The sequence below is a fragment of the Colletotrichum fructicola genome (genome assembly GCF_000319635.2).
Source record: "Colletotrichum fructicola Nara gc5 chromosome Unknown KSG_Nara_v1_contig02, whole genome shotgun sequence".
Lineage (NCBI taxonomy): Eukaryota > Fungi > Ascomycota > Sordariomycetes > Glomerellales > Glomerellaceae > Colletotrichum > Colletotrichum fructicola.
Window position 1 is genome coordinate 2,411,614 of NW_027094052.1, and position 24,249 is coordinate 2,435,862.

Below are 24,249 nucleotides of genomic sequence, written 5' to 3' on the forward strand. Positions count from 1 at the left end.
GGAACGGCGCCATCACGTGAGACACATGCCTGCCGGTCCGACCTCCCGGGTCAGAGACTAAATCATCGACAAACAACTGCCAGACAAACACTTATTCCAATCTGCCTTCGACCTTCACATACAACGATCGACCGTCGACAGAACCAAAGTCAAAATGGACCTCCTCTCGAGTGTCCGCAAATCCGGCTCCCGCGGCGGCGTCAACTTCTCCTGGGACGAAGTTGCCAACTCCAACCACCGCGAAAACTACCTCGGCCACAGCCTGAAGGCCCCCGTCGGTCGCTGGCAGAAGGGCCGCGACCTGAACTGGTACGCCAAGGCCGACGACGACACCAACGCCGGCGACAGCAACGAGACCCCCGAGGAGCGCCAGGAGCGCGAGCGCCGCGAGGAGGTGCGCAAGATCAAGGAGGCCGAGGAGGACGCGCTTGCACGCGCGCTGGGCCTGCCCGTCCCGCAGCGTGACACTTCGGGCGCGAACGCGGTGGAGGTCAGCGGGTCGAGAGGTATCGGCGCTGCGCCAGCACCGGAGCCGCAGCAGGAGCAGAAGGGCGGGCTTGTGGTCAAGGAGAAGAGAGAGCGAAAGGACCGAGGAGATCGAGGCGACAGGGACAGAGGCGAAGATCGGGAGCGGAGACGACGACACCGGAGCCGCAGCCCGAGACGCGAGAGAAGGAGAGATGACGAGAGGAGGCGGAGCCGTGAGAGGGGCGGAGACGAGCGACGGAGGAGAGATCGGGACGGCGACAGGGACAGGGACGGCGAGCGACCCAGGGATCGTGATGAGGATCGGGAGAGGCGGCGCCGCAGGAGAAGTCGGAGCCAGGACCGCGAACGGAAGGAGCACCGACGGAGGAGTAGAAGCAGAGAACATCGGCACAGAGATCGAAGGCGCAGCCCCGATGAACGCCGTTAAGCTTTTGGTGTTGAAGAATCCTGCATGATACCCTAATATTGTCTTATAGCGAGTGCACGACGGCAAAAAACACGCACGACTAAGATCGCAGAATAATCATTTTGTTGTTCTCACGGCGCTCTATGCCATGTTTATTATTCGTGTATGCACATATTTGGGCACCATAACCCAAAGTCAGAGCTGGTATCTTTCATCGTACTATATCAACGCCAAACTCCGATAGCACCACATCTTACAAGCTGAACGATCCGACATAGTACTATCAAATATTAGCAAGTTGCCAGTACCGCACGAATCACAATCTTACCGTGAGGACCGCCTCATCCGCGCCCGCATCGTCATACTGCGGTACATAGACGTAAAGAATGAGAGCGTGCTCATCCGCAAAAGCAGCAACAACTCTTCCTTCAAGTCTACCCACACTCAACACTCTGCTCCAATCCTTGCCGTCTACTCTCACAGTTGCCCACTTATCTGGGCCGGCTTCCTTGAACTTGACACTGGGGTGCTCTTCAAGGGGCATATCGATCTGCGCAGCGTCCAGCTCCGGATTTACCAGACCGCTCCACGTCGTAGACACATTTACGCTCTCAGTAACAATTCGCAACCGCAGGCTTCCAAACATGTTGGCGCTCAGCTCCAGCTTGGGTCCCGCGCGGGAGGTGCCTGACGACATGGCCAGCTTTGTAAACCTGTCAGAGATGGCCTTGAGCTGGAGCAGAGGCGGCATCGTGATGTGAACATCCGTCTCGCGCACCGTGGGCTGCATGATGGTCTCGACCGTCTCCGGGTGCAGGACGCGCACGGGGATGTCCTGGGTGATGATCTTCTCCCTCTCATGGCGCAAAGACGTCAAGTGCTCCGGCATGAAGCCCTCATCGTCGTCAAAGGGGTCATTCTCGAGCCCCGCGTACGCTGCACTGCGGCCTGCCCCGGAAGTACTTGTGGTTGTGGTGATGGTCATCGACAGCACGGGAACGCCATCCTTCTTAGTTAAGCGCAGTGAGGCCGACGTGCTGTTAAGAGCGGACCTCAGCGCGCGCTGGAGCAGTGCCAATGGCAACTCTAGGTTGATGGTGTTATGCTCCTCCGCAGACTGGATGTGGTAGCTGTCAAAGATGAAGTCCATGGGCAGGGTTCTGCGGGGCAACGCAAGGGTCGGTTAGTCAGCCATGCTTAGATGTCGTTGATACTGTGAACGAAAGCGAGCTTAGAGCTTACGACCAGACTTGAGACCCGGTGTCGGGAATAACGGTGAAGCGTGCCGTGTCATCGTCGAGTCGCAGCCAGGCGATTTTCTCCAGTGAGCTGAGAGCGGCGGTAAACTCTAGATGGGATGATGTCAGCGGTGGTTTCCATAACGCGAATGGGCGAGTGGACGCACTGGAGAAGGTACGGATATTTTTCAACTCCGTCTTGAACCGCATGTTGGAGGAGGGAGGCGATAGGCCCAGGCCGATCGATTAATGCAATGGCAAGGGCGTTACAGAAAACAAAAAAAAAACAAGGCCTATGATGAATGACAAAGCAGGGTCGCAGGCGAGGTATGTTGGTCGCAGGAAGCTAGCTAGTTGCCGCTTTGGGGTGAGGGTTGGGGGAACGCGTATAGTGGTGAGAAAAGACGCGATCCGCGCCCCCTTCCCCAAGTGCCGTGCGTGCGGATAGTGCTGGGCCACAGCACAGCTGGCGACCTGCCATTCCATGGATGCTGCTGCGTGCCAGCGCGGGTGACGGCGCTAGGGGCCCCCATGGTGAGTATAGCGGATGCCTGCAGGCCATGCCGGTCCACTGCAGCACGGAACTCTCTAGCGCGGGGTAGGCCCCGGTTAGCGGGGCCAGATTGGGAAACCTCACCCCATTCACAGTTCGCGCCTACCCCGCCATCACCTGAGGTCCGCAGCTTGAGCGAGCGATGTAGCTGGTTTTCCGAGTCGGCCACTTGGACAATACCGAGCGCATTCATAGCTTTTTGCTCGAGTCGAGGAGGGATGCCGGAAAATCGGATGTCAGTGACGTTGCTTGGTGTGCATGCGGTGATGGGGAGCAGGGAAGATGGAAAAAGATGAGGCAAGTCTAGCCCTTTTGCTCGGCGAGTCTTGCTGGGCTCGGCGTGTATTAGTCTGTCAGTCCGAATACTTGGGAGAATGAGTTGAAGGTCACAACAGAAACAGGATACTGGAGGCGACGTAGAGGAGAACGAGGGATGATAGATGAGAGTCAGAAACTACTCGTTGACTTTGAAGTTGATGGAAAGGTTGTTCAATATCAAGAGTTTACCGAAAGCTCACTCGGAAAACAAGACCAATGAAATAAGTTAAACATCATAATATAAACCTTTAGAATTTCTCTGCTGATTGATAAGGTATGGACAAATGAAATCCGGCTGCTGTACCATCTGCTGTTCCGTATAGCCTCTGAGGCTTTCCCGTTCGTCATGCTCCTAAACAAAATGTCTCCTTGCCCGTGTAATTGAAGCGTGGCCGATAACCAAACATCGAGGCCACCGACATGATGCTCAACCATAGTCATCCGCTGAAAATGCCGTCGTCTCTCCTAAATCGACATTGGAGGATCACTGACAATGTCCGTCCCGCAGCTCGCGTTATCGTTTACTCATTCGCCGTTGTAGGTCCACCGTTCTCATTTCTTCGTTGACTTAGACGCAGATGCCTTCCTTTCCTCCGCCAAAAAGTGTTCCGTCCATTTCTTCTTCCATACCTCGCGGTCCTCCCAAGGCTCTTTCGTGGGCGTTTCTTCCTGCTCTTTGGGCACCTCCTGCGGGATGGATGCCATGTTGTGGTCGAGGGAGTGGATGAGCGAGTTGAGTCGCGGTAATAACTGCCCTCTAAGATATTTCGAGGTCTTGCGCGATCGTTGTAGTTGCGTATGGCAAATCTCGCACGGCATCCAGCCCCAGTACATGTAGTTACGCACCGGCTTCATCGTCGGCACCACGGGATGTCCGCAGTCGCATCGCATGCTGACCCGGCACCACGGGCAGTGAGGCTCATCGACACTCGCGACGCCTAGCCAGTGTTGTATGCAGTCACCTCCGAAGCGGTGGCCGCAGGGCAGATATCGCCATATCTCGCGGTCGCCCTCCTCCTTGGCCTCGCCGACTTTCTCGTAGCATATTGCGCAGCAGGTATCGTCGGCGGCAGGATTAGATGCCATTTCCTGCTTACGCATGACAGACTTGAAAATGTTCATCGTCGCCGGCAAAGGGGGCGGCGGTGCACAAAACCGCGTATAAGAAGCAATCGAAAATTCGAAATTGGAAAGCAAGCAAATTAGCCAAGGTGGCGTTCGAGTGTTCCGGACCAACCGCGTCCTTTGTTCACTATTTTAGTCGAAACGGCGAACTGAGATGTAATGTACAACAAAGAGGACGAAGACCATGGCAGAGAGAGACTGCCAGTATAGGAAGACACTGACTTTAGCAAAGCTAATCGTGCCTTGCAGATGGCACGACATTGACCTCGCCGTTAGACCGTTCCGGATTCTTGACAAGGTAGGCCATGTCTTGTTTAAAAGCAAGGTGCACGGAGCGCTACCTTAGGTGAAAGGTGTGCCGGCGGCTTGCTAGGCTATGCTTGACATGTGCGCTGGCAGCATTTAGTCCGACCTTAAGGGAACATCAAGCATTGGCTGTAGTCGTGTGACGCTTGTCAGAAGGAATGCATGCCCCTCTCTCTGGGTAGGGACCGTTTCGGTTTCCTGCTGACCTCCTCTACAAATTCGATGCCCACCTCGCTTTCGAGCAGCGCATGCGTTCTGGTGGGAAGTGAGGCGCGGCGGGGGGAAGAGAAACAGAAGAGGCTGGTGTAGGTGAGGTGAGGTGAGGTGAGGTGTGATGCGTGTGGGTGAGTGAGCCAAGCGGCAAGGCCGTTCAGATAGCGAAGGAAGAAACACGAACGGCTAAGCTGGGCAAGGCGGGAGAGACATGCAGGACGGAAACACGGGCGCCTGAGCGGTGCTTGTTTCGGAGGGGTGATGGCGCCTGACTCCCACGACTCCCATCTGAGCCATACACAGACGAGATTGAACGAGACAGGCCGAAAAGTGAGGCAGCGGTTAGAGTTCAGCTGATGTCCAACTCGAAGCATTGAAATGTATGCGCATCTTGGCCACCACTGTCGCCACCTTCTCCCGCGAGCTTCCGCAAGAACAGCAGCAACCAGAAACATGCAGAAAGAACACCTTCATGGCAGAAACCGATAGTGCATCGGCTCCGGGATCCGAACGACGAGTGTGTAGGTGGTCAGTCCGGAGTGTGGATGGACGATGACAGTCTGACTTAGATCGGCCAACTGAGCCGAGAGTTCCAACCTGTTCACTCAGTCCAATGTCGCATGCCATGCAAGGCGGAAGAAACGTGTCCAGTGCGGCAGCCGACCTGTCTCTGCCTCATGGTTTTCAGCTGAATATTCAGTTTCTGTCTCGTGGTCAATCAGGCTGTGAGTAACTGGTTTAGCAAGGCTGATGTGCGTATTAAGACTGATGACTACCGCCAAGATCCAGCCCCATTACGCTCGTTATTATCGTCGTCACTGTCATCGCTGTCATCTCTGAAACCTTCTTCCAGGCTGACGGTGACGTATGTTAGCATGCCAAGAGGATGCTGGGAGCGAAGCGTGCTCAACTCACTCTCTGCTTAATCTCCGCGTACTGTCGTGCCTGTTCCGCCGAGTATCGTCTGACATTGCCCTCCGCGTCTCCTCGCCAACCTCCCCCAGCTCTTCACCATCTTCGTCATCGGAAGCGTCGGTCGCAACGACGAGACGCTCGTGAGCGTTCCGGCTCCACGTAGAAGGCACCAGCATCCTCGCAATCCTATTTTGGATGCGGTGGCGTAACGAAACGGTCGAGGTCGATATCGTGTCGATGGGCAGGTACTGGCTGTAGCGACTCCGCCATCTGCGCCATAGCGGCAAAATCACATATGTCGAAACGAGGAACAGGATTAACGAGATAACGGCGGGAACGATTAGGGTCTGCAATTAAAACGAAGCTCGGTCAGCTCACGGAACGAAGGGATTGCGCGGGGGAGTTTGAGGTCGTGGGTTGGAAGTAGCGCACCTTGATCACAGACATGGTGGCGCCCATGACGGGCTAGTTGCGAGATGACGAAGGGCGGCCGTGAAAACCAACCCTGAGCCTTTATTTGATATCCAGATTGTTGGGTTGTCGCAAGCCGTGGTGGAAGAAATTCGCCAACGCGCGGACGAAGGCTAGCAAGAAGCCTGAGCCAGAGCTGGACGGCTGAGGCAGGGCCAATTGCTGAGGTAGCCTCGCCAAGATGCTGGGCGCGGGCGCGGGTGAGAGCGTGTGCGGATAAGGTAGGCGACTGACGTGACGCGGAGCAAGGCACCTGGCGACACGCAAGCGGCAAGCACTTGGTTGCGGCCGGCGCCGGGCTAGACTCAGTCCAATGTCTGGCAGGGGCAGGCACGGTGGGCTACCTCATCAAGCTCAGGTAAGCAACGTGAGCTACAGCGTACCTGTAAGTGCCAACATGTCGTTGAAGCAATGCTTCGAAATCTAGTTCATTCTGAGAGATACTGAGAGCCATGCCTATTGGCACTGTTCACATGAGCTTGACTGAGGTGCACTAGCAAGATATCTAGTGAGATCTTGCATTTTGAGCGGTTGGCTCTATGGCTAACACCGGCCTCGTAAACAGTGGAGGCTCGTGTGAATACCTGAAAGATATCCGTACCCTTCGCCCGGGAACCCAAAATTTCTTATCTAAGCTCGTAAGCGAAGGCCGAAGATAAGACACGTGCGTCTGGGGATCGCCATCTCATAGTGTGTCCTGAACTCGTGCCTCCGTGCTGATGTTTGACGGCGTAGGATTCGTTCCTTTTCTCTGTTTCTGTTCCTGCAGCGGCAAAGCAACGCTTGGTGAGAGATCCGGACTCATACGACCACGGCCGCAGAACGATCTGGAAGGACGCAGGGACCAACAATAAACCAAAGAAAAATACGGGAAGAGACAGGCAGTCGTTCGTCGTCGTCGTCATGGCCAAGGTCGAGGTCGAGGTCGAATTCTTCCAAGATTCCCATCAATATCGCTTAAAGTGCTGGGCCGTAATGGTGGGAACCCCGGAGAACATTGATGCCAAACATAGACAGGTACCCCCGCCGCCAGCTTTGCATGTGGAGGTACGTGGTTCGAGACCCCTTCAGTGATGCTCGAAATGGAAGGCTGCCAGCAGGCATTGTTATTGGGGGCTCAGGGGTCTTTTTTAGCCTCAGCACCACAGCGAAGGGTGGACGGCGCTCGGGGGCCCTCTGCTGAACCGTCCACCAGATGGACTTCCACACTGCAGCGACTTCACCCAATAAAACCGGGTTTAGGCAGGCGGATACCGAACCCGCAAGGAACCGGCGCATCCACGACTGACGAATGTGAAGAAGGGAAACGGGATTCGGTGCGCGTGAACTTCTGAAGAGCAGCAGCTGACGGACTGAGCCGCCGAACTCTCGATCTGATTTGACCGAAGAAAAAAGCACGTCAAGGACTCAAGCTCCAGCTTGACGTGCGGACGTGCGGCGGGCGACCTAGCTTCCAGGCTTGCAGATGCCGATGGCGATCTTTGGCGTACGCGGTTTGGCTCGCCCACGGACTTGGATTTATCTGGTCCGTTCTTGGTCTGTTCTGGCTGTCCGGACTCTGATCTCTGCCAATGTTGGCGCCGGTCTTTGGTCGCTCAATTCACCCAACCCCTGAGAGGCACAGCAAGCCCAGCATCCATTGCAGTGGCCTCCCTTCCCTCCCCTGCGTCAGTAGGTCAGGTAGGTATGCAAGAGGTAGCATCGCATCAACGAGAAGCCAATATCGAATATCGAAAAGTCCCGCCCGATTGCCCCAGTGCTCCAGCGTCCCGCAGACCACAAGTCAAGCACTTGCAGCGACTGCAACGACTGCGCCAACAATATCTCCACTGTTGGCGCCGGATCTGTTCAAGCTTCCGTATTACGGCGCATTCAAAGTGCGTTTTTGGGAGTTGAGGCGTCGTTCATCGCCCACAGTCCGAGGCGCCGATTCCGTGTCTTTCGCTTTCCTCCTCGCCTCGCCTTGACTGTGACACTTGACACATGCGTCTTTTTGCTTTCACCATCTCGTGTTTCTTTCTCGGTTGACTCTGCTTTTGCCTCGCTCGACCCTCCGCATTCTGCTCCATTCTAGCTGTCACTGCTGCAACGCTTTGGGTCGTCGGTGGCCAAGTCAACCAATACCTTACTCCCGACACGGGCACACAAAGAACGAGTCTGGACTTCGCGGTCGGCACCAATCTTCACCTCGCCTTACGTACCCGTCCTCCCGCCGCCCTACGTACCCAGAACGTCCCCCTCCCCCCAAAACGCTCAGGCGGTTTTCGCAAAAGGAACTCGCACATCTGCTGCCCCTGAAGTGTCAAGTCAATCGCGGCCCCTTGTCGAGCCCCGTTTCATCAGGGGACTCCGCACTTGCAACGTCGTCTTCGGTCTTGTCCAGTCTTTACGGTACTGTCACGGCCTTGCCCTGCAGACACGAGAGATATACCCTGAGAAACAGAGGGCAAATACCACTCAGAGAGGGAGAACGGCAGAGAGCGTGCGCGCACACACGTCCACTCCTTCGTCTTCCCCTCCCCCATGTTTGTCGAATTTCCCTGATCAACGCCGCTGGGCACTAAAACTGGTAGTCAACTGCCGTTCGCCAGCGAACGCCCTCTTCCCGCCTAAGGCTCAAAAAGCATCGGAGAGCATAGAGACGGCTAAGGGATCCAGGAAGGCGTGCTTGTGTTGAAGGAACGAACCCGCGCCTCGAGGATCCAGCTGCCCGTTTCCCCCTTCCCTACCCTCACGTGGGAAACCTTGACCTCAGCCCAAAACACATACGGCAATCCCCGTCGCCGTCCGCCGTCCACCTTACCTTTCATCGCCAACCTGCCAGCACCAGGAGGCCATTAGCCTGCCACCAGCTTTGCTTTGCGAGTGCCTTGCCTCTGCTCCGCGACACAGCTACACTCCTTCGGACAAACCTGACCTGGCCTTGGATACCCGGCAGCCCTCAATCGCACACGTTGTGACACACCACCTTCTTTTTTTCGCGACTCGATCTTCAAGAGTCGTTTCCATTTCCTAATCAACCCCCCGCGGCCCCATCCACGCCGGTCGCTCATCTAATTCGGCGCTTACCCAACGAAACAACGCGCAAGACTTGAGCGACCGTTTCGACAGTCTCTCTCTTTCGCCAGTCCGCCCGGCAGCGACTTGTCGCATTCCCAAGGCGACGAAATGTATGTCCATTGTCCACGTCCACGCTCGCTGTGTGTTCCAGGGGTTCCCCTCCCCGCCAATCCCCGTCCCCGACTCCCAAACCTCTGTCTGCTTCGATCCAAACTTGGGCAGAAGACATGCTAAAACATAACCGATTCATGCGAACAGAGATCCAACGCGCCACATTTGCAGAGACACATCCCAACACCTACCAGAGGGCTCCACGTTGACGGGTAGAGCTTCAATCATGCGACCGGCCTTGGCCACCATTCTCGCCCGAACTACCCAGTCCCGTCAGTCTTGAACCTGAAGATACCGTACCCTTACGCACCGATCGAGCCTTACGTGAGAGGACCAGGTGTTTCACCTGCCTCCCAGTCTACCCTCGCCCACCATGTCTTCCACCGACAAGTCGAGGCAGTCCTCGGGAGGGAAATCTTTCTTCTCGCGGAACAGGAAAGATAAACGCAACACCAGCGACGAAGGCCGCTACTTGGCTGGAGGAGCCGACAACTTCGATACCGCCAGCATACACTCCCGTGCCTCTCGACACCATCGCGACTCGTCTTCCGTCTCAATCGATCAGTTCCCCGACTCCGGCCTGTCGGCTGGGCCAATGACCAGTATCCCCTACGAAGCCGTACCCGATTCTCGATCCCCAGTACCGGTCGAATACTTGCCCAAGCCCGACCAAATCGCGCTGCTGCGCGGCGGCCCTTCGCCACATCATCTCAACAAAGGTGGTGACTTTCACCAATATCCCAACTTTGATCCATCCAGCATGGCGGGCGGATCGAATAGTTCGCGGACTCCGCAGTCGAACATCACAATGGCGAGCACTGGTCGCCAGACGCAATACCAGCAGTGGGGCCCAGGGCCGGCTCGCGTTAGCATGGCGAGCACAATCAATGGGTCCCACAACCCCAGATACGATTCGTACATGACATCGGGGGGTCGAAGTTCCGCTGACCAAGCCAGCATATTCTCATCAGGTAATGGAGGCACCTTAGACAAGACCGCAAATCGCTCATCAAGACCAGCACTACCCAGTGCTTCATCGCAGAGTTCCTATTCCTCGCACACGTCCTATAGGGACTCGTCACACCCATCTTCGCACCGACTGACAAAATTTCCCGGCATGGTTCCGACTGGACACGATGGCTTCCACTTCCCCCGACCGGACAACGACGACATCATCAACCAGATGTTTCTGGCTCTGATGCAGAAGAGAGGATGGCACAATTTACCTGAACAGGCTCGCCGCCAAATGGTCGCGTACCCGCCCGACAAGAAATGGACGTTGCTTTACCAGGACCGGTTGACCGAGTGGCAAGGAGAACAAAAGAGGAGGCAGACAGCAAAACCGAATCAATACGCGACTCCGGAAATCTTGGTAAACTCGGACGAGGAAGGATCGCCAGAATGGTACGTCCGACGTGTGATGGATAACAGCTTGGACACGAAGGGCCTGGGAAGTCTGGAGGTCAACCTCAGAACGCAACAAATAGGATGGGTCAAGCGCTTCATCGAGTGTCAGGGTCAGGTCGCGTTGACAAACGTGTTGATGAAGATCAACCGCAAGACCGCCCTCGGACCGGCACCAGACCAGAAGGCTGACAGGCATTTGGATCGCGAATATGATATCATCAAGTGTCTCAAGGCCTTGATGAACAACAAGTTCGGCGCCGACGATGCCCTCGCACACCAGCAGGTTATGATCGCACTCGCCACCTCGCTTATTTCTCCGCGTTTGACAACACGAAAGCTGGTCAGCGAAGTCCTTACGTTCCTGTGTCATTGGGGAGAAGGCGAAGGCCACTTGAAGGTTATCCAAGCTCTTGACTCCGTCAAAGCTCAGCAAGGAGAAAATGGCAGATTCGACGCCTGGATGCGACTCGTCGAGGTCACCGTCGATGGACGAGGAAAGATGGGCAGTCTGGTAGGAGCCAGTGACGAGGTCCGGAGTGGTGGTATCGGCATGGAGAACCTGTTGATGGAATATGCAGTCGCTACGTTGATTCTCATCAACATGATTGTCGACGCCCCTGAGAGGGATCTTCAGCTGCGGATGCACATTCGCGCGCAGTTCACAGCATGCGGCATGAGGCGAATCCTCACCAAGATGGAGTCGTTCCAATACGACCTCATTGACAAGCAGATCGAGCATTTCCGGTCCAACGAGGCTATCGACTATGAGGACATGCTGGAGAAGGAAAACAGCAGCATCAAGGACAGCGTCGAAGGAGAAGTCAAGGACCTCAACGACCCTGTTCAGATTGTTGATGCCATCCAGCAACGGTTGCGGGGAAGCAAGACTCAGGATTACTTCATCTCAGCACTCCAGCACTTGTTGCTCCTTCGTGACAACGATGGCGAAGAACGACTGCGGACATTCCAGCTCGTGGACTCCATGCTCAGTTACGTGGCCATGGATCGGCGTTTGCCGAACATGGACCTGAAGCAGAGTCTCAACTTCACCGTTCAGAGTCTGTTGGACAAGCTGCACACGGATTCCGAAGCCCGCCAGGCCTTGGACGAGGCCGTAGAGGCAAGGCAAATTGCAGATGCTGCTATGGCTGAGAGAGACGAGATGAAGGAGAGGATAGAGCTGGGAGCTGATGGACTTGTGGCGAAATTGCAGAAGCAACTGGATGAGCAGGCAAGGTTTATTGATGCTCAACGTCGCCAAGCCGAGGGTCTCAAGGCTGAGTTGGAAAACATCCAGACGTTGCGTCAGAAAGAGGCTCAGCGTTATGAGTTAGAAACGAGAGAGCTCTACCTGATGCTCCGCGATGCGCAAGATGTGGCTGCATCTACTGCCATCAAGGGTGCTGGCAGCAAGCTCGGAGAGGAAGACCCGGCTAAGATGCAAGGAATCCTGGACCGTGATCGTCTCATGGAGCGTCTGCAGATGCAGATTGAGCGACAGAAGACACAGTTCAAGTTGGAGGGTAGAGTATGGGGTGAGGCAGTCGGACCATCTGACAGACTTCGCGCCCTCCGCGAGGAGATGGACGACAGCGCCATGGCTGGTTCCGGACCTGGCACGCCGCCTCGAGACTTCACCAACAGCATGCTTGGCAGCGTCAACCGCAACACCAAGATTGCCCGCAAGCCTGTCCAGGGCCGTGAGCTTGTCGAGGGTGAGCTGCTCGAGACCGAGGAATATGAAGATGAAGATGGCGTTGTCTACGAGAGACCCAGAGTTGTCGAGATCCGCCGCCCCGTCATGGACCCCAGCCAAAAGGCTGGCCTCTTTGGCGAGATGGCCGGCAAGGTCAAGAGATACGATGCCGACAGCGACTCGGAGATGGGCGAGGGTGCCACTACGGGTCCCTCTCACCCCAGTCTCGAATCAGGCTCGCCCATCACGCCCGCCGAAGGAGAGCCTCCCAAGATCCAGGTCACCGGTGCTGGGGCGCCACCTCCGCCACCTCCCCCGCCTCCTATGCCTGGTCAAGCCGGTGCCCCTCCGCCGCCACCGCCTCCCCCGCCCATGCCTGGAATGCTTTCGCCGACCGGTGCCCCCGCTCCGCCGCCTCCTCCTCCGCCCCCGCCTATGCCCGGGGCTGCTGGCGGACCCCCTCCTCCTCCGCCCCCTCCGCCAATGCCTGGTGCCGCCGGAATGCCTCCTCCACCACCTCCTCCGCTGCCTGGAGCTATCTCTGGACACTTCTTGTCACAAGCTACGCCCAACTTTTCCTCCGCGCCCTCTCTCGGCCTGCCTGCAGTTCGCCCGAAGAAGAAGCTCAAGGCTCTTCATTGGGACAAGGTCGATTCTCCTATGACAACTCACTGGGCTGCGCATGCACCGTCCGCTGAGGAGCGCGAAGAGAAGTACATCGAACTGAGCAAGAAGGGTATCCTGGATGAAGTCGAAAAGCTCTTCATGGCCAAGGAGATCAAGAAATTAGGGCTTGGTGGTGGTGGGAAGAAGGACGACAAGAAGCAGATCATCAATGGTGATCTTCGCAAAGCCTACGGTATGTGTTTTGCGTTTTTGAATGTGTCCGCGATGCTAACTATTGGTAGAAATTGCGTTCGCCAAGTTTTCACAATATTCTGTTGACAAGATTGTGCAAATGATCATCCACTGCGATAAGGACATCTTGGATAACCCCGTGGTCATGGACTTCTTGGGCAAGGATGACCTCTGCAACATTCCGGACAATACGGCTAGGCAGTTGGCTCCCTACAGCAAAGACTGGACAGGTGCCAACCCGGACAAGGCGGATCGCGAACAAGACCCTGCTGAGCTCACCAGACAGGATCAGCTTTACCTTTACACTGCCTTTGAGTTGCACCACTACTGGAAGGCCAGAATGCGTGCTCTGTCCCTGACTAGGAGTTTCGAGCCAGAGTTCGACGAAATTACCGATAAGATGCGTCACGTTGTTGGCGTATCTGAGTCTCTGAGAGACTCTGTATCCCTGATGAATGTCCTCGGTCTTATTCTGGACATTGGAAATTACATGAACGACGCGAACAAGCAGGCTCGCGGTTTCAAGCTGAGCTCCTTGGCCCGTCTCGGCATGGTCAAGGACGACAAGAACGAGTCCACCCTGGCTGATCTCGTCGAGCGTATCGTCCGCAACCAATACCCTGAATGGGAGGATTTCTCCAATGACATTTCTGGAGTCATGGCTGCTCAGAAGATCAACATCGAGCAACTTCAATCCGATGCCAAGCAGTACATTGACACCGTCAAGAATGTCCAGATGTCGCTCGACGTGGGCAACCTGAGCGATTCCAAGAAATTCCACCCACAGGATCGTGTGAGCCAGGTCGTGCAGAGAATTATGAAGGATGCAAGGAGAAAGGCCGAGGAGATGTCGCTATACTTGGAGGAGATGATGAAGACCTACAACGACATCATGGTCTTCTATGGCGAAGACCCTGCAGACGAAAATGCTCGCAGAGACTTCTTCGCCAAGCTTGCCATGTTCATCGGCGAGTGGAAGAAGTCCAGGGAGAAGAACATTAAGTACGAGGAACAGCGCAGACGCAACGAGGCTTCCATGAAGCGGAAGCACCAGCAGCTCAACGTCGCAGGCGGCAAAGTGGAGGGTGCGCCTCCCTCACCCTCAAGTGCTGGAGCCATGGACTCTCTGTTGGAGAAGCTACGTGCTGCTGCGCCCCAGACGCGAGACCAGAGAGATCGCCGCCGCAGGGCAAGACTCAAGGATCGTCATCAGGTGCGTATAGCATCTGGACAAAAGATTCCCGATCCCGACGAAAACCCGGAAATCGAGGCAAACCTGGCACAACCGCCCAAGGAGAACCCCATCGACGAGGATGGCAACCTCCTCAGCCCGGGGCTATCGTCACCGAGAGAAGGCGGCGAAGACGACGTTGCCGAGCGTGCTGCCATGCTCCTCCAAGGCATGCGCGGTGGAGACGGGGCGGACGACGCCGATCCCGAGAAGAGAGAGAGCCTGCGGCGCTCGAGGAGGCAAACGGCCGAGGAAGAGCGGCGGATGAGGAGGCGCAGACGTGAGAAGGCTTCTTCCACCAATACTGCCGCCATCAGCGAAGGGGGCGAAGGGGAGACGACTGTGACGGAAGCCTCGAAGGAGGAGGAGATACCCACGACACCCTCTGTGGAGAACACACCTGTAGAATCATGAGCCCGGATCTCATGTGGGAGTCACACCAGTCGTCCATATATACAAACTACGTAATGTTTACTTTTTCGAGGAAACAAAAAAGCATCCAGGGCGGGGGGAACAAAGGAGGCTATGCCCAGCCCCTGGATTCCCCTTGACCCAAGTCGCAACCGGTCTGGACTACAGAGGGATACCAAAGGCAAGCTGAGGGAGCAGGAAAATCGGGAGGAGCATGCTACACAACGCCATCATCGTCATCATCAAGAACCCCGCTTTTGCTTTCTTTGCAAATCTTTTTCTCGTGAATCTATATGGAGAGGCGAGGAGTCAAACGAAAGCATTGCTGCATTGTTTTGCGCTACTGCATTGCCCACTACCATTGCTTGTTCTGCTGGCTCGTTTATTCTCTCTTTCTCTTATACTGAAGGACACGCACACGCGCATTGTGTGGAAATGGGATGCTGGGATCCAGCTGGTCTTTGGGTTGGCATTCTGTTCTTTGCATGTTGTAGCGACGATTGGTGGTGAGATGGATGGGTGGAAGGCGTGGTATGGTATGGTATGGCGCTGTTTGTTTGGAGGTCGATGGATCATGTAAGCGGACTTTTGTCAGGAGAGATGTTGAGATATCAACGCATTACTTCAAGTCTTTTCACTCTTTGGATGGCGTGACGTGAACTATGTATCTGATGTATTGAGAGGAAGTTGAAGACGCAACCCATGGATGCTGATTGTGGGTGTTGTTGAACTTGCACGTCTTACTGTACCCCAAGATAGATCCTGCAAGATCCCGTTGTCTTGACCTTGATACACCAAGTCAAACAGGACGCTCAAGAACTTATCAAACTAGCCTGTTATGCAAACATCTTGCCTCTTTACCTGCCCGGGTAGAAATACGTAGCAAATCATGGGAATCTTTCCTCCCTTCTAAGTTTTCTTCGCAGTTTGCCGCCTAGAGGCGCACCTTATTAACTACTGTATAACTCTAACGGGGAAATATATAGAGGGTTATAGCGTAACCTCTATAGCTAACCTATAGGGTATATAAAGGGGATTTTTAAACTACCTAGCTAAGTAAAAATAGCCCCTTATTATACTATAACTTAAATTTAAAACCTTCTAAAATAAATCTTATATATACTTTTTATTTAATTAATATAACCCTTACTACTAGTAATATTAAATATCTAAAAAAGACTAATTTACTATATATTTAATAATAGTTTAGTTATATTTTTATAGTTAAAAATAATAATATAGTATTTTTATACTTTTTTATAATGTATATTAAGTTCTTAGAAAACCTTTAGAACTAAGCTCTTTATTAAATTAAATAGAGATTTAAAAAGATTACTAAGAACTTAAAGGATAAGAATAATATAAGGGAGATTAATAGGATATTTAATAAGAAGTATAGCGAATAGCTCTAAGAACTAATTGCTATTATTACCCTTATCTAAGGATATAGTAGTTAAGGAGACTAACTAAGGTTAGAGTAGAGGAAAAAAGGGTCCTTATGTTCCCTTTAGTTATATAAAAATTCACAAAAGAATTCTTCACAAAATGCAAATCATAGGAAACGCTGAATCTGGTGTGAAAGTTGCATTCCAGTGGTAAGACAGCGGAGTTAGCGGGGTTTGTGGTGAGCTGGGCGGTAAGGCGAGGTGTGATCCAGGGTCCTGTAGGGATCAGGGGTACACCTGTGGCGATTTTGCTAGGTGCTGTTTTCTTATCAGAACCCGATATGATTGGCCTACGTGCATGAGGAACGACCGGGGGATGCGCAAGTAAGACGGCAGCCTTGAGCCCCAAACCTTCCAAGTAAGACGCGTTTTAGCGGGAGTAGGAGGTCCACTCTTCCTCGGTTTAGGGAGGTGTGGCAGGTGCAACTGCGCTGGAAGTGACAGACCTGGAGGTCTCCACGCTGTATCTGCGAACTCAATGACGACGTCCACGGTGAAGGCAGCCATAACCTTTTGCCATCTTCCTCACCTTTACGATCTTTCACCCGCCTTTTGTTCCTAGGCTACCTCGAGGCTTCGTTGTCCTTTTCGCGAGTCTTTCGATCCGATTCTCTCGTTGCATAAGCGAAACGCGCGGTCCCGTCTCAGCTTTCCCCGGGTTCCTCGACTTTCCTCCCATCTCACCGACCTCGATCGCCACCTTTCACCTCATTATCATTCGCCGACTATAGATCCGTCCCGCCACCTTCGCTTCCTATTAGACCTGCATGGTGTAGACCATCACAGCTTCGAGAGCCTATTTTGACCCTCACCTCCACCCGTACCGAGCTCCCCGACCATGAGCTTGTGCCCCGCCTAAGCAAGCCGAGACATACCCCACGATGGATTATTCGCGGCTCAAGGCTGCAGCCTTGCAAGGCGCTGAAGACGAGGAGGCCGTCACCGTCGATACCCGAGCCTTGATCGACAAGGTTCTCGCGAGATACTCTGGCGAGTGGACGACACTGCGAGAACTCATCCAGAATGCCGCCGATGCGCAAGCAACCACAGTCAAAGTAAAATGGGAGACGTTGCCCTCCACCTCCGTACCGCTCCCGAACACAACGAACCGATCCGAGATCCTCAAGCATGTCATTTCGAACCATACACTGCGGCGCCTCGTCGTGGCGAACGACGGTCAACCCTTCACCAAGACGGATTGGGGTAGACTGAAGAGAATCGCAGAGGGAAATCCCGACGAAACCAAGATTGGTGCCTTTGGTGTTGGTTTCTACAGTGTCTTCGCCGACTGTGAGGAGCCATTTGTGAGCTCAGGAAACGAGGCCATGGCGTTCTACTGGAAGGGAAACGCCCTCTTCACCAAGAAGTCCACCCTGCCCCAAGAGCAGAGCAGCGGTGACACCACCTTTGTTCTGGACTATCGTAATTCGACAACGCCTCTGCCGAACCTCCTCTCTGTCAGCCAGTTCTTGGCCACCAGTCTCACGTTTGTTGCCCTGCAGCATGTCGAGTTCTGGATCGATGACTACAAGATTCTGGCCCTCCACAAGAAGACGTCTCCGAGTATGGATGTACCCATTCCTAGGGACCTCGAGACACGAACGAAGGAGGGACTCATGAAAGTCGGTACGGTGGAACGTACCAGCACGCAGATTGATGCCGCCGTGATGAGCGCTGCTGGATGGAAGCCGAAGGCTGTTGCTGCGAAAACGTCTGAATCCTACGGCATGAGTTCTGAAGTCCCTTCGCTCAGAAGCTTCTTCTCCAGATTGACCTCTTCGGCGACACAAGCAACCGCCAAAGGCAAGCAGCAAAGAGAGGAGGCCGCAGCTCAGGAAGAGATTAGTGAGGATGTGACTAAGATCTCTACATCAACCATTTTCCTCCGAGTTACGACTGCAGCGGTCAAGACCCATGTATCGTCCTCCTTCGCCAGTGAGTTGGAGCGAGCAACAAAGAAGCCGCCCCCAAAGACCACAAAATTGGCCATCCTCACATCTTCTTATGATGAGACTATGGCATCGGAGAGCTCGCGCTCTGCTACTATTTCAAAGTCCGTCGACGTGTTCGCGTCAGTTCTGCCGAGCAAAAAGCCGGGTGGCCGCATCTTCATTGGTTTCCCCACCACGCAGACAACCGGTGCAGGTATGCACATTTCCGCTCAGTCGGTTATCCCGACTGTGGAGCGTGAGGCGATCGATCTCAACGCTCGTTGGGTCAGAACCTGGAACATCGAGATGCTCCGAGCTGCTGGCATTATGACGAGACTGGCCTTCATCAACGAGATGAGTGATCTGGACTCGAAGGTTAAGAGCATTGCCGGCACGGGATCGAAGCTGTCTGCCGCGGACGCCGCAAAGCTCATGCCTGAAGCACTGCATATTCTCAAGACTTTCACGTTCTCTGATTCCACACCAAGCGGTCATGTCGCACAGATTTTAGAAGAGTCATTCTGGACTGCCTTCAAGAAGGCCTCTATTGAGATTTTCTCCTCTCGTGGCGTTTTGTCGACAACCAAGGTCCGAATTGGTTCTGACGAACTTGCCAAGTTTGTCGATACCATTCCTGTTGTTCCCAAAGAGCTGATGGAGAACTCGTTCGTCCGCAAGTTGATCGACTTTGGGCTTATTAGTCCCATTACTGTCGATGATGTTCGATCTGAGCTTGAGGCCAAGGCAATGAACAAGGAGCAGCTGATCAACTTTATCAACTGGGCCGGAAAGAAAGCCCTCAATGGGGAGCTGGATCCTCCCAGCAAAGCCAGACTTCTGGATGTCGCGGTTGCGACAGTAAGTGAGGACGGTGGTCAAGGCGAAATTATCGCCCTTGGCACCATCACAAACTACCAACTGGCGAACAAGATACCAGCGAATCTGCCAATCCCTCCTACAACTATACCTCTGGCGTACACGAACACTTGCACCGCTCCTGAATTGCAGGCTCTTGGCTGGGACCCTCTTGAAGTTGTGCCATGGCTCCGGTTCCTCATCGAGACCAGCTCGAGCAAGCCCGATGATCAGAACATCAAGAAGTCAGCCAAGTTCGCAGTTCAGATACTTACCGTTTTGTCCAAGAATTGGGACAACACCAGCCAGAGCTCCAAGGCCACTATCACCACCCTTCTACAAGCTCATACTGTAATGCCTACGAGGATGGGCATGAAGAGGCCAACGGAGGCCTTCTTCCCCACCGTCAAGCTTTTCGATGACTTGCCTATCATCCAGGGTTGCCAGAGTCTGAAGGACAAGTTCTTGTCAGCCATTGGAGTGCGCAAGACAGTCGATCTGGACACCATCTTCTCCAGACTTCTGAGCCCATCAGCTGAAGGCGGTGCCCAGAAATGGAGTCACATGGAACTTGTCAAGTATCTTGCGTCTGTCAGGGACGACATTCCCGCAGAAGATATGAGAAAGCTCAAGGAAACACGCTTTTGCCCCGCGGAAGCCGGGCCGAGGGGAATGGAGCCAACTAAGGGAAGCACTCAACTCTACAAGGTGTCGGAGTTGTTCGAGCCTAAGGACACTCTGAGAGTGCTCCAACTGCCCATTCTGCAATGGCCTGGCCCACCCGGAAGTTTCAGGGCCAACAGCAACGAGGGGCGATTCCTAGCAATCTTGGGCTTACGGCCGTACCCTTCTGTTCCCGAAGTGGTGGAAATGATGTGCTCCAAGGACGCAGAGCTTCGGACCTGTGCAATGACATACTTCATCGCAAATCATCACATCAACGGATACGGTTCCTTCAACCTTGCCGACAGTCGCAGGGCTTTCTTGCCTCTACAAAACGAGAGCAGATTGGTGACACCGGCTGCTTGCTTCACAAACGAGGGCGCAGCAATTCTGGGCTTCGATATCCTGAAGAAGGAACTCCATGTGCATGCGAACAAATTTGGTGTTGTTAGAGACCCGCCTATCGCCGAGTGTGTCTCCCGTCTGCTGGCCAAGCCACCTCAGGACCGTCAAAAGGCCATCGCTCTGTTCGACTACTTTGCTCTGCGTATCGGAGATCTCGGCGAAGGCAGTTTGGCCAAGCTGCGAGACGCACCGATTGTTCCAGTCAGTCGGCAGGCTCGAGAGGGCAGTGAGAAGTCTGGCTCTTACGTCACCCACATCAGCCCGAAAAGATGCTACCTTGGAACTTCTGCGACTTATGGCAATATCTTTGACTTTGTTGACTTTGGCACCAATGCCAACACGTTTCTCTTCAAGTGCGGAGCCAAGAACGAACCTACAAAACCCGAAATTGCGAACCTTGCTTGCAGCGAGCCAGCTCGCTTGCTCAGCATCTTGCAAAGCCCGGATAAGTACCTCGCTTTGCTGAAGTCGTTGGCCGAGAACTGGGCTACGCTCAAGAGAGATAAGGAGTTGGTCAGAAAGATGAAGTCGTCGCCTTTCCTCCTCGCCGCCAAGGAGATCCCGTCTCCGAACAAGGATAGACTTGTTGACATCGACGATGACGACGCAGACGCACCCATCAAGCAATACCAGCTCGCTGCGGCCAGTCGAATTGTCATTCTTGACGATATCATCAGCTACCGTCTTTTCAAAGATTACCTGATCACAGCCCCTGAAGAAGAGGTCCTTGAGGATTTTTACCATCAACTGGGCGCCCAGAACTTGAGTTCGCTGGTAGAGGAGGAAGTCAGGATTGGTCCCCACGCCGATAAGCAAGACCGGGCAGCCAAATTGCGGAAGCACGTGTTGGAGCGCTCAAAGATTTTCCTCCACGAATACGCCAATTACCGTCGAGACTATATCAAGCGTGATGCCAAGTGGCTGGAGAAGAGCTTGCAAGTTGAGCTTGTACGCTCTGTTGCGCTGCGTCGTTCACTCAGGGGCCACAGCCAATCACACACGGAGAAGAGATCTGCTGCCAGCGCTCAGTCTGGTTCTAGCTGGATCTTGTACGTCGCTGCTGACGGACAACCCGACATGTACCAAGTCGGACAAGCCATTTGTCAGCTCCTCTTGACGAGACCTAATCAGCAAGCCTACCTCTTCTTCGAGCCGTTCCTAACACTCGATCTTCTCGGCTTGCGAGCTCGTGGATACAACGTAGATCGTATTTTGCGAGCCAAGGCTGCTGAGGCGAGAATCGCCGAGGAGGAGCGCCGCAAGGCACTCGAAGCGGAACAGAAGCGCATCCAGGAGAGAGAGCAAGAATGGGGTCAGCAAGCCAAGGCCGCCGAGGCTGCTCGACAGGTCGCGAATAGAACTCCAGAACCTGTCATGCCAGGCTCATTCGGAGCCGACAGCCCAGAAGAATCCCACAAGTTGCCGCCTCCGCAACCGAACCGAAAGAGCAAGAGCTTGTTCTCGAACCTCTCACGTCGCTTCGGTTTCGAAACCAATGATGACGATGAGGCAGAGGATCAGCTCCAGAAGTTCATCGACAAACCTCAAGAGAATCATCAGCACGGAGCTCCAGGGCAGCCTGGCAGTAGCAGCGGCAGTGGCTCGAACAAGGGCAAGGATGATGGACGTGTGACCAATCCGGCCACTGTTGGCCAGAACCTCCTCAACGCCATCAATTCGACAAGAGCACACGACTCGAATAGCGTCTTCTCGCCGCCGACAGTGAACGAGGTCAAGGAGCAGGCGACATACTGCGACAGCACACCAGCACAGAACATTGTGTTCGCTGCCGAGGCATCAAACACTATGAAGGTTTTTGTTTCCAGGAACCTCTCAACCGATGCAGGTCAATTTTTGTCGACATACCATGGTGCCATCAATTCTTTTGCTGCCCTGCTTACTGAGGTGGGCGGCGTCTATTCCCTCTCTCCGCGAGTCCTTCACATCTTCTACGATGAGTCGGGCTCCACCATCGCATTCAACAGCAACGGCAGTGTTTTCTGCAACCTGCGCTTCTTCCTGCAACTACATGCAGACAAGCTCAGCAGGTCTCAAGGAGGTGAAGGCAAGGCCGAGGCAGGTGTTTGGTGGTGGGTTGTGTTGGCTCATGAGTTGGCGCACAACTTGGTTCAGCCTCACAACTCGGACCACAGCTACTACACGTATGTTGTTTTGTTTTCCCCTCCCTGAAAATGTACTAACGCTCTATAGGGAGTCATTTATCCAGCAATACTTCGCCAAGATGGTAATGAAGACGGCACAGTGGACTCAGCAAGGTGCTGCTGCTCCAGCCGCACCCCTTGCTCTCCCTCCCGCACCTTCCCAACCTCCATCGGCCCCTCCCTCGTATCAAGAGAGCAATAGACAAGCGCCAGGGAACGCACGATACACTTTGTTTGATTAGAGGTCGTCTAGACGACACAGGGCACGGTCATCAGCACGTCGTCGACATTGGCATCGGCATCGGGATCCGCAGACTTAGACTCCCATTTCATGACCACCACAGTTGCCTTGGTTTGTTTTTGCATTGTCGGAGTTTGGCATCACAAGGAGAGCATCTGTATATTTTTAGAGAATACATTACCACGTTCGACTCTATTGGTCAGTTGCCAGGATATCTCATGCAAACCCCTCTCGTACTGCTGTGCCTCCCGACCGACCAGCCTGATTGGCACAGTACCTGCAGCCTGATCTATCACTTCACTTGGAAGTTTGTCCATCCTGTCTTTCAGTTCTGGCGGTCTTCTTTGCGACACTTCTCAACTCCGAACCAAGCAGCAAAAAGCACTTTCAGTATATTATTGTTCACAAGATTCCCTATCAACCCTCTCTTGATCCGATCGCGATACAGTGAAGTGCAACGTCAATCGCATTTCTACAGATCTTACAGAGCAGCTTGACACCATGAGACTTATCAACGCAAACACGCTTGAGCTGGAGGAATTCTTTGACGATAACATACCGAGGTACGCGATCCTCTCCCACACTTGGGGACAGGAAGAGGTTTCATTCCAAGATCTCTGTTGGCTACACGACTACGAGAAGAATCAAATGACCTATGCATCTGTCGAAGCCTTAATACCCCAGATTGGCCAGAACATGGAACACAAGGCCACAGCCATACGCCAACGAGCTGGATTCGACAAGATTGTTAAAAGTGCCTTGATTGCGATTGCCTGGGATATTCAGTATGTATGGCTCGACACCTGCTGCATCGACAAGACGAGCAGTGCCGAGCTTTCAGAGGCCATCAACTCTATGTTTCGCTGGTATCGGAATTCTAACTTCTGTCTCGCTTTCCTGTCAGATGTTGACTCGCGAGGCGAGGGCTATGGAGGGGTTCGTTTCGAAGACAGTCGCTGGTTCACCCGGGGTTGGACCCTACAGGAACTTTTGGCGCCCGAGATCGTGGTGTTTTACGATCGATCGTGGAGAGATATGGCCAACCGAAGCTCGCTGGCGAAACGAATCGCAAACATCACTGGCATCCCAAAGTACATTTTGGCAGGAGATCATGAACTAAACCTATGTTCACTTGCCAGCAGAATGAGTTGGGCGAGTAAGAGAAGGACATCACGCAAAGAGGACATGGCATACTGCCTGATGGGCTTGTTTGGGGTCAACATGCCTCTTCTCTACGGCGAAGGAGACAAAGCTTTCATAAGGCTACAGCACGAAATTATCAAGGAGCACAGGGGCAAAGATGAAAGCTTGTTTGCGTGGGGCTACAATGAATCCGTGCTGACCCATGGCTCCATCTTCGCTCCCTCGCCCGCTCTCATGGGAAGTGGCGATATGAGAGGAACGTCTAAGCTCTCTCTCGATACGCTTCCTTTTGATCTGAGCAACAAGGGCCTCGACATAACCCTAGATTTGTTCCGAGCTCCACTGAACAGTATGGGGTTCTTTGACGTCTATTATGCGCTATGGAAAGCCTCGTTCCCGAGTGAAACCGATAACAAAAATAAGAGCTGGCATCGTCTCTTCTTTCCACTTTTCCCATCTGTTCGACACCCTGAACGGGGAAAGCTGAAAGATGGCCAGTATATGGCGAAGTGCCTGTCTGGGCCACTCATGGTCTCAAAGCGGCACGTCCCAGTTGATAGATTTCGCCGGAGGGTGATGATTACAAGAGACAATCC

The 24,249-nt window shown here is 53.9% G+C and overlaps 6 protein-coding genes across 6 annotated transcripts; 3 read left to right on the plus strand and 3 right to left on the minus strand.

Annotated features, from left to right (window-relative positions):
* Positions 1-154: 154 nt before the first annotated feature.
* CGGC5_v003417 (Multiple myeloma tumor-associated protein 2-like protein) lies at positions 155-916 on the plus strand (the record flags this gene model as incomplete). Its single annotated transcript, XM_066151123.1, has 1 exon — positions 155-916. One exon carries the CDS (start codon positions 155-157, stop codon positions 914-916), a length of 762 nt encoding a protein of 253 aa, XP_066009492.1.
* Positions 917-1,148: 232 nt separating this feature from the next.
* Positions 1,149-2,343, minus strand: hus1 (Checkpoint protein hus1; the record flags this gene model as incomplete). The annotated part of the gene is made up of 4 exons (XM_032022469.1): positions 1,149-1,175; positions 1,224-2,055; positions 2,138-2,243; positions 2,301-2,343. 4 exons carry the CDS (start codon positions 2,341-2,343, stop codon positions 1,149-1,151), a joined length of 1,008 nt encoding a protein of 335 aa, XP_031880737.1.
* A 1,213-nt stretch (positions 2,344-3,556) lies between these two features.
* On the minus strand, positions 3,557-4,126 carry CGGC5_v003419 (uncharacterized protein; the record flags this gene model as incomplete). Its single annotated transcript, XM_032022468.1, has 1 exon — positions 3,557-4,126. One exon carries the CDS (start codon positions 4,124-4,126, stop codon positions 3,557-3,559), a length of 570 nt encoding a protein of 189 aa, XP_031880736.1.
* Positions 4,127-5,420: 1,294 nt separating this feature from the next.
* On the minus strand, positions 5,421-6,022 carry CGGC5_v003420 (uncharacterized protein; the record flags this gene model as incomplete). Its single annotated transcript, XM_032022467.1, has 3 exons — positions 5,421-5,502; positions 5,564-5,910; positions 5,996-6,022. The coding sequence occupies 3 exons, from the start codon at positions 6,020-6,022 to the stop codon at positions 5,421-5,423; spliced, it is 456 nt and encodes a 151-aa protein (XP_031880735.1).
* Positions 6,023-9,578: 3,556 nt separating this feature from the next.
* Positions 9,579-14,811, plus strand: sepA (Cytokinesis protein sepA; the record flags this gene model as incomplete). The annotated part of the gene is made up of 3 exons (XM_032022466.1): positions 9,579-10,176; positions 10,225-13,167; positions 13,217-14,811. 3 exons carry the CDS (start codon positions 9,579-9,581, stop codon positions 14,809-14,811), a joined length of 5,136 nt encoding a protein of 1,711 aa, XP_031880742.1.
* A 2,323-nt stretch (positions 14,812-17,134) lies between these two features.
* CGGC5_v003422 (uncharacterized protein) lies at positions 17,135-22,511 on the plus strand (the record flags this gene model as incomplete). The annotated part of the gene is made up of 3 exons (XM_066151124.1): positions 17,135-22,197; positions 22,261-22,269; positions 22,319-22,511. 3 exons carry the CDS (start codon positions 17,135-17,137, stop codon positions 22,509-22,511), a joined length of 5,265 nt encoding a protein of 1,754 aa, XP_066009347.1.
* Positions 22,512-24,249: the final 1,738 nt, after the last annotated feature.